At 37.9% G+C, this 10,345-nt stretch overlaps 1 protein-coding gene across 1 annotated transcript in view; it reads right to left on the reverse strand.

Annotated features, from left to right (window-relative positions):
• Positions 1 to 4,170, reverse strand: part of GckIII (Germinal centre kinase III) — a 144,005-nt gene extending 139,835 nt beyond the window's left edge. The window contains exon 1 of the mRNA XM_083122650.1: positions 3,670 to 4,170. Coding sequence (XP_082978776.1) covers positions 3,670 to 3,684 — 15 coding nt within the window. The 5' untranslated portion in view covers positions 3,685 to 4,170. The remainder of the gene's footprint in view (positions 1 to 3,669) is intronic.
• Between the last annotated feature and the right edge of the window lie 6,175 nt (positions 4,171 to 10,345).

Below are 10,345 nucleotides of genomic sequence, written 5' to 3' on the forward strand. Positions count from 1 at the left end.
AGATGCCGAAGAGGCAGAAGTGACAAGGACCATCGATTATTGCAATTCCTTCAATTTGTAATAATAGCAAAATAAATCAACATGTCAAGTATTATTACTTGCTTTTCCATGAAAAAAGGCAGAAGGAAGGGTTTCTACCATATAAATAACTTCATTTTTCATTATTGCATTTTAACCCATACAAGTCTAAACTCAAGTCAAATTTTTACTGATGTGTCTATATTTTAAAGTTTAAAAGTGTTATTAATACAGAGCATGCAATTAATGGAAGGGTCCAAAACAAAGGATAGCCTAGGGGCCTAAATTTTACAAATCCTCCCCTGAATAGTTGCTCTTAACTCTGCACCATGGGTAGTGATCGGAGCATGGAATCTATAGCATATTGTTTGTAGATTTTCCAAACTAAATGAGGATAATATCATAACAAATGAAAAAATATATCCTTTGTTATTCATTTTACGGTTCTGGTTTGATAATAGTTCAATTTAGATAATTAATGTTTCACCAAATTACCTTCTTATTGGTATTTCCACAACATACTTTTTGTTCTCTGAGATAGGGACAGGATGACGTCACTTTAATGCCGTTTGCAGGCACAAAATCATGCTCCTTGTCACCGGTACAAAGAAACTCCTTTTGTATCACAGGCACATACTGGATATAGAACTATATTTCAGGATGGATCTCAGCCAAGTGTTTTACATGTGATAATAATGACAAAGATGAGATATAATGAGGCAATTAAGTTTTATGTAAGAGTGTAAACCAAGTTACTACTTTACATTTTTGGATTTATTTTTGAAATAGTCAGTGTTCAGTTTTCTTATTTCCATTCTGCTCTCTCAACTCTGAGCTCAGCAAGATCCACCCACCACAATTCACTGCTATGTACTAAAAAGACAATCAATTTGTTTTCTCGTTCCTTTCTTTTGTCTCTTTCAAATGCAAGCAATAGCCAAAACATTCCACATTTTGGCACCTCAGAAGTTCATAACGTGAGGTAACCAATACATCAACAGACACCGACAATGGAAGTTGAAAGTAGCTTACATTCGTGTGGAAAACCTACCTATTTTTCGATGGACTGACTCACTCAAGAACACAAGGACTACAGTATTCCCACGCATCTTTCTCTAATCTTGTACCTAATCATAATAAACCATGTGTTTTCCTTAATTAACTGTGTATTTGAAAAATGACCATGTCAGAGGAGAGTCCTCAAATAATTTATGAAATTTCCACCACACAAATAATATTTTGTTAAAATAAAAATGTTATACATTGGGACCCTTATAGGGGTGCGTAATGGAGAACTGCCTCCCCCCCCCCTGGGGTTGGCGCCCCTAGTTTAGATCTTGATCCATGAGGACGCCACTTTTAGTAAATACACAGTTCTTATACATACAGAGATATTTCACACAGAAGTGATAAGGCAAACAAACTGCAACAGACACTGGTACCCTTGCCCCTCTGTACCCCCTAGAGAAAGTGAAATATCTAGCATAGCTTATGAAGGTTTTGTTGTTTATGAATGTTTTCAGTTGATTTAACCCTCACAAATGTGTTCGTGTGAAGTAAAGTATGTCTGTTACCTTAGCGTGTAGCAGAACAACCCGAAGGCTTTGCACATGTGAATATAACACCAAAAACGACTTTCCACAAAAGCAGCTAATATGTTACATAGTTAAGTTAAGACTGTTAGGTTTGATACTGATAGTTATTTTCGGCATGTTCTTTCGCTCTTTTAGTGTACTTACAGTTTTAATAACAAAAAGTGGCAAAAATACTCCGAAATTGCAGGTTTCAACTTACGTGGGCCATTCTTTGGGATCAAACATCTCCGTTACTTGTGCTTTCCTAATGCTGGAATTACATGGCCCAAGTTCCTTTCATTTTATTGCGATTTCATCATGCTACGAATGCAATTTTTACATGGTTCGATTTTGATTTACCTCTGTTAACACATATTGCGGAGTTTTAGCGATAACTTACTGGGTGTTTTGTTGACACAAGTTTTCCACTTCCACATACTCCTATGTAATCCTACAGTTGACAACAGCTATTTGTTTACTATTGTCTTTTGGACGAACTTCCGCTTCTCTGTGGGTCACATCCGTGAGGTACGATGGGGTTTTCAGCATCGGTTCACTGATTCTAGTCGTTTACGTGCAGTGTTTGAATGTGTACTTTCGTCTGGCAGAGAAAATGTTCGGAGATACATGGAACCACTACAGGCTTCACAAAACTTTTTCAAACAACTGTACAGCTTTTCAGTGGTGTGTCGACAATGGTTTCCTGCACAAATGTCGTTCTTGTCCACACCACAAAACACCGATGAAGTTTCCCATATCGAATCGAGGATTCGGAAAATTTGTATGCCAAAGGAAACATCCAGGCTACAGATATTTTTTTTCCAGGGTCAAGGGAACATGGCTCAAAATGTGATTTAACAACTGTGTTTAGTCTGATGAATAGTTTCGCGAACGATGAGTGCTACGAAACTGCTATTCGGGAAGCCCGAAGACCTGGTTCTAACATGCCCTTAAATTGAATCTATAGAAAAAGGCAGGTAGCCGGAGTGTACCCTTCGGGGTACAGTGGGTAAACGGCCCCTAGACGCTTCACCACAACCTCCAAAACTTTGACCACCACTTCAACCTCCAGTCACAAAGAAACACTCGCTCCGCATGCACAACAAACACGCATAAAGGATAATGAAATAATACTTGTCACTTCAGTTTGTGACTACAAGGAGAATTTACAAGGATGCAAGTTCAAGTCTTTCAATCATAATAAATTCTGAGCTAGTAATGAAACTGGCTTCAAAATAACTGCTACCACTACAAAGACTGGACTTGCAACTTGAAATGGTTCCACAGCATGCTCCAAACACAATGACAAGCAACATGGATTTTAAAATGTTGCAGTCTATAAGGAAGGATGCTGCCATACCGCAAAATGCCCAATGTAGCTAGATTCTAACAATAATAATGGGTTGAATGTGGTAGTACTTTAGTTGAAAAACGATCACAAAGAATACAAGATATTTAACAGTTGGTGTCACGTATGCACATGTCCTTGTCTCCCTTGTATTAGGAAAAAATGCATTGCGCAGTACATTTCTTACTCTACTATAGATCCTAAATTAGGATGAGGAGGAGGGACAACAAGTAAAGACAAATGAAAGGTACAATGCAAAGAGAACACCAGTAACATAACAAATGCCCAATTTCACACACAAAGCCAAAGACAACCTCTGAAACAAAAGACTCCATACAGTAACTGAAAACAATGTTGCAGAACTGTAGAGGATATCTACCTACAATTATCTAATACAGAAAACAATGCATAGCCATTTTATCGCAGTTATGTAGTTGTTAAACATTGGCATGGTGCTTGCATAGGCAGAAGTAACCCAATAATAATACCTACCACAAGCATAAATACTTTGTTTTACACAAAGGAGAATCATCAATCATTATCACTCAAGTTCAAATTTATAACTTGTGCCATACAGCTAACACTATGGGCCGAAAAGTGCCGAACAAATTGGGAATCGGTCGAGAGTACACTTAACACTTTCAACTCTAACCTGCAGCTGCAGGTAATGGCAGAGAAAATACAGTACAGTAAAGACTACACACTACTACCGAAATAATATATACATACCTCATTAAATGCCATAATTTTCTATCCTGTTTCCAACACGACGAACTACAAAATTCTACTCCAACAGAGCTACCCAGTCGGTAGCGCGGAAGATGAACTCTTCTCGTTATTGACGATACATGTGTAATCACTACCATACACTTCCAACTGTATCTACCGCAAAGTTGTCCAATTCTGGTCGAACTTAGAGAAACAATTAGTCATTCATTTTCTGACTAAGAAATGTAGATTTATAGAAATGTACATTTAAAAGTAATCTTATTGTTCACACGTAAGCTAAAATAGTAGCATTCCTCAGGTGGGACAAATTTGTGTTCTTTAACGTCACTAATTTCAAATTATGCATAACATAAAAACACACACTCTTCCACTGGGTATGCACATTATGCAGCTTCCACGTATGTACAAAGTTGTGTAAAATAAAATACAAAAAAGTTTTGTCTACATGGTTTGTTTCCAGTTTCCACATATCCTCAAACACAACAGCGCCATTTTGATATGGTGGTGTCACCGCAGATCAAGGCCCTGTCGATATAGTATAATCGATATGAAACAAGCACTCGGATGTATACTATCGATTGTGTTAACCAAAATCTATCGTAAAAGACTGGAAAAGATGGATCGCGAATGTTGCGTACTCATAGCCAGGAACGGCGTTACAGGGGGCTGAAGCCCCCCTAGATTCTTGTAGTAGAATAGACGCATTTCGACTGAAAACTTAAAAAGTAGAAGTTTACATTTTCAATTATAAAATTTCCACAATGTTTAAGTACATTTTCTGGTACGGTTAGATCGCAAAGTTACTTTATCACGATGTGTTGTAAAATCAAGAGGAGGGAGGGCAGCTGCAGATATGCCTGGATAACAGTGGCCACTGATCATTTGGGCCAAACTTGCTACGAAATCTGCTGCCTGCCTGGTAGGTGGACGTATTCAGTGGCTGTGATATTGTTCTTTGATTGTTGATACACACAACTACACGTGTAATAATTATTAGCCTCTGCAAAACGTATAACTCTATTTCGAAATAGGTCCATAGGCGCCGACTCCATGGGGCTTGGGGGGCTCGAGCCCCCAATGTTAATGATGTGGGGGCAGAGCCCCCCAAATAATTTTTCTTAAGAGAATCTAATGTATTACTTTGTTTCTCTTGCAAAGTTTACTCTGCATTGTGCCACATGAACTTAACTTTAAATACACATTTGAAATGTTCTAGACCATCAACTTTGGGGGGCTGAGACCGCTAAATCATCAACTTTGAAGGGGCTATGAACGGAGACAGCAAAACACATGCCGTATTAATATATACTAAGTATATCATTATGAGTATTGTTATGACAATTATACCAGTATGTTGTTTAGTGAATTCTGAACAATTTGAGGTCGTAAACACGACTTTCAGGCAATATTGATATGTACGATATTTAGTTATCCTCGAAATCTCTTCCTCTAGTCCAAGGAATAAGGGTAAAATAAATCTAAAGTCTTTGAGTTTATTTAACACTGGCTTGCAGTAAACTACGCAGGGAAAGCTTATCAAAAGTGTGTATTGCGAAAGTGGGAACGGCTATGATCAACAAAGGCATTATTGCAAAAGCACGGCGCACACATTTGAATGAAAGGCAATTTGCCGGTATTTGTTGTGCTTATCGGCAGAGAACCGCAACACTAGGTAGGCGGGGTAGGGTTCATTGTTTCAATCTAAAAAATATGCCTAAGGATGCAAAGCTAGTGTATCAATAATAATAATAATATCGCTTCCACCATTCATTCCACGAGTTCATAAAAAATAACCCAGTGCGTAGTGCAACTTTTGCTTTATTTTGAAGTCATGTTCATATGTTTTTGTTGTGTAGATATGTCACTTTATATCTTAGTGTACATTCTATGTGTATTAATTTTAAAAAGTTAAATGTTGTAGAAAGAACAAAAAAGTAAAACTATTTTCCTCCGATTTGCGTTAGCATTTATGTAAATAATTAAATAAAACTGTTAAATATTGTAAATATTCATTATTTTTATGGGTACGTCAACACTAAGGCTATTTGTGCCCGTCACATGTCCTTTCTTTATAGGTCTGTAGCGGACATTAAAACACACCCATACCCTCGCTGGGGCTTGAACCTGAGACCTCCGGATCAAAGCGGGTTGAGTCGACCATCCAACACGCTCTGCTACCGAGGCCGGCATAAAACTGTTAGGTTGGCCTCTTAATGTAAATACATACTTTTCAATAATAATGTTAATTGTTATCTAAAAAACAAATGCGCAGACACAAAAGACATAAAGAGACTTTGAAACATTTTCTAAACGTTTTTCATGTTACATTTCATTTGCTTAAAAACTGCTATACGAAGACGTAATTTATATTTTTACAAAAGGGAGGGAGTGAGTCATTCATTCATTTATTTCAGTGATCAGAGGCCCCCCCCCCCCCAAAGTGGCGACTCATGACTTTTTCGGAGTGTAGGAAGAATTTATAGTAAACCGAGGAAGGTTTGAAACGTTCAATTACAGTCACACGTAGCTATCGCTTGTACTGTCGTTTGAATTTAGAATGTTAGCTGCAGGCCTATGCTCAAGGTAGGGCAAGGGGCCCTTGCTCCTCACTTTGAACTATGAAATATGTAAATGTGAACCTATTAAAACCGACGAAAATAACATTAACAATATTTCAGATTCTTCAAGAATTTCGATTTTCTTACCCTCCCTGTCGTCGAGTGGATTCACGATAAAAAAAATGCTCCTTAATAATAAATCCTAGCACAATTTAGAAATATTTAGGATAATTACAAAGTTTAATTGATTTTTTCGGATAATTGTAATTCTGCATCTACTTTTCTAGACTTTTGAACTTGCGTTACTTATTCTTAACATTTATGTAATAGTATAAATTTCTCCCCAAAATTGTTTAAAATTGTGCATCAAACAACATGGGCTCAACATAGAACTTAGGAAGGTTTGAGAAAATTGTTTACCTCCAAATTTCCACCGATTTCCTACCTGAGACGAAATCTCCTGACGAACTAAATCGGGCAGGATGAAGAAAATATAGAAGATGGATCGTGGCATGGTTGTAAAAAAGCTTACCGCTGGATCGGCATGCTCCCTTTCGTTTGAAACATGTCCGCTGGTGAAGTAGAAATAAGATTTGGACATAATATTATTTCTATTTCCTGAAAACATATTCCATTGAATTCGATTTTTCCTCTCCCAGGGACTGGCATTTGCAGATTTTACCATTATGTCAAAAGCAGGGTGCTGAGTGCCAACAAATATCACTGTGTTTGGTTTAGTACCATTTTGCTGTGATTGGCAACGCTGATTGAGGAACAACTTGATGGTTCCTCAGTCCTCGCCGATTTTCTCAACCTCGCCGCCCCTCCCTTCACTGCCCCTGCCACCCTTCACCCATATCTCTGTAGGATGACCGCCGTGGTTCCTCAGCGAGCGGCAGAAAGCTTGTGGCCATCGTCTTTCGTCTGCTTCTGGTGCGTGCGAAAGCAGTCAACTCTTGACAATAGCTAATCTAGTCAATTGTACGTACATTGCGCTCATAATTTTATAACGCATTAAACTCCTAAATAGTAGAGAACTCGAAATAAGTACAAATGAACTGTAGGAAGTTACTCACTTCCTACATGGAGGAATCGCCCCTTCATCTATCCTTATTGCTGCAAATATTTGAGAGGAGAAATACGATGTAAAACAAACTACCTATTTCTTAAATACAAAGAATTGGAAATATTAAAATTGGGCTCTCAGACCCGATAAAACTGCTGCCTTGATATCAAGTGATCCCGGGTTCGATCCCCGCTGGAGGTAACATTTCATTAAGTGGTTGGGATTCCACTATAATCTGTAGCTCCCGTCCCGATTAGCCTGTGTGCATATAGTGGACCTTATACAAATTCCATCAACTAATCATTGCAATACGGTGCGAAAATCAGCATACTTAGCTTGGGTAATATTATTGCTCGTAGTCTTAGTACTACATGTTAATTGATTATCATTTGTGAGGTTAGAAAATATTATTTCTACAGTAACTACCGTCATAGTGCCAAATTTGATTCCGTGCAGGAGAATCAATCTTTGAAGCGAAATAAAATTATAATCTTCAGTTATTTTCACTAATAAAAATGCCTATTGCAAGAGTGGCAATTATATTCGTTACTTTTTGTAAATATATTTGTCTCCTAATTAGTGGAGGTGAATTTGTAGTGAAAATATTTCTGCAACTTGAGAGTGCCACCTCTTAAGCAGTGATGTGTGTCTTCGCGTAAACAACGATAGTCTACATTCTACACGTAGACTATTTTATACAAGTAGATTACGTAATCTATGTAAATAACATGGCGAAAGGTGATAACTTAGCAAAGGGCGCCGTGGAATTAAAAGAAAATTATACTCCGTATCAGTTGCTGATGTGTGAGGCGAACTTTTCATACTCGTTCTTCCAAATTCGAACAATTACTCACCTAGGAAAAAACTAATGTAAGAAATATTCTAGTGTTTTATGGGGAAAATACCACTTTTGCCTCACGACTGCCATCTGTTGTTGTGTTTTGCATACTATTTATTTCTTCCATATTCGATAATAGAAGAGAAGATAAATTTTGGTGTAAATAGGATTCTTTTCACTTCGTTAGGAACCAATATAGTTGAAAATGTCACTTTCCTTTCATGAAACCCTTGAAAATTAATTTTAATGCACTTTAGATTGTCTACGTAGTCTATGTAAACTACAACCCAATGTAATCTACGCGTAGATTACGTGTAGACAACGCATTTAGACGTAAACTTATGGTCTACGACACATCACTGCTCTTAAGTGGACGGTATATCTCGCATCCTCCCCATTTTAGCCCTAAGTTCTGAATTCCAATCGGTAAACAAGAAAACGTAAGATATTTCATCATGACAGAGAAAATGGTACATTAACTCACTTTCTATTGAAGTGTGGTATTGTTTATTTGAAGCCTACTTTATAAAGTTAGTGCCACTTTTCTGAAGCACGAAAAGCTGCAATCTTTCGCGGCTCCCTACTGTTGTGATATGGACAGTTAAGAATTATGGCACGCTATGAGGCGGAATGGAACTTCCGCAGATGCTTGCAATAGTTGAAAAAAAAAATTACCTTTTACGAACTTTATAAGGTTTGGGTTATTGAAATGTGCACACCCCCATCAACCGCTGCTTGCGGCAAATCAAGTGTTACCTTCGTAATCGAATCGGTAACTAGAGGTTGAGCAATCCTTGGTTGAGCGCTCTCTATCTATTCTGTCCTTTGAGAAAGAGCTTGCAAAATCTTTGGTTTTAAACAAGGCTGCAGCTACTTATCAAAACAGACGTATACTATTGTAGCTTCTTACGTGTAGTATTTATATATGTATGCAGAGAGTTAATAATTGTAGACGTTCTTATGGCGTATTTTGTATTGTTCATATCAATAGTAAGTCTGTGATATTATTCCCCTCAATAATGATTTAGGAAAAGAAAACTATTGCATTTTATTTGACATAAAAGATTCATGCCTGGAACAAGATGCAGTGATTTATCTTTGGATCTGACTGTAAAATATGTCATGGTAAAATTATACCTTAGTCAAGTATTGCGTAAATACCCTTTAGCCGGAATAAGTTAGCCCCCAAGAATTTGGCTCTGAAATCTTTAGCCCCCCTCCCCCCCACTTACAGGCTGGCGCCGTCACTGCGCATATCATCCAAATATGGCGGCGATGCGCATTCAACAGATTTTACAAGCAAACTAGAGAATAATTTTTCGACAGCCAAGTTGTGTCAGCTTTTGTGGCTTCAAGTTATGCTAATGCATAAGGGACGAGTGATGTGCGTCGACGCGTAAATAACGATTGTCTATATTCTACGTGCAGACAATGTAAACTATGTAATCTACGTCGATCCCGTAATAAACGTAGACAACATGGCGCTCGGCGTTCTTCGTGCAAGGCAGAACCTCCCCGATGGCGCAGTGGTAGCGTCGTTGCCTTGTAATCAAGGGGTCCCGGGTTCGATACCCGATGGAGGAGCATAGTGGTTCGGATCCCACTTTAAACTGTAGGTCCAGTAACGATTAGCCTTACTGTGCATAAAGTGGACTTAAAAAACTAAATCAATCAATCTTCGTGCAAGGCACGCGCATATTTCTAGAAACAGCAACCAGCATCAGCAGGTGGACATAGAAAATGTGAAGTATTCCACTGTCCAGAAATAAGTGTCTTAAGTTATGTACGTTCAACCAATTCATTAGGTACTAATTGAACTGCAAAATAAACTTGTCGCGACACACCCAAAAAAATCCGATGTCCGTAGAGTGACAACATTTAGATTTACTTCTCTTTCCACCATTTCACACGTGGAAAAATCTGCTCTAAAGTTACATGCTTTTCTAGGCAATAACAACGCAAAAATAATAATAATAATAATAATAATAATTAAACCTTCCCTTTTGTCAGTGTAAAAGATAATGTCAGTTTTCACTATGGCTGTGATTTGTTTTTCTTCCGATACTCCATTTTCCTCTCGTTAGTGAAAATTCGATCACTTTGATTACGTCGGATGGTCTTAAGTTGGTTATAGACACAGATTATAGACATCTTTGAAGAATAAAATACTTTATCTTTCAAAGAGCACTGGGATTCGTTCTTGCCTGTTGTTTG

This window comes from Lepisma saccharinum, chromosome 5 (assembly GCF_977018435.1).
Source record: "Lepisma saccharinum chromosome 5, izLepSacc3.1, whole genome shotgun sequence".
In the NCBI taxonomy this organism is placed as follows: domain Eukaryota; kingdom Metazoa; phylum Arthropoda; class Insecta; order Zygentoma; family Lepismatidae; genus Lepisma; species Lepisma saccharinum.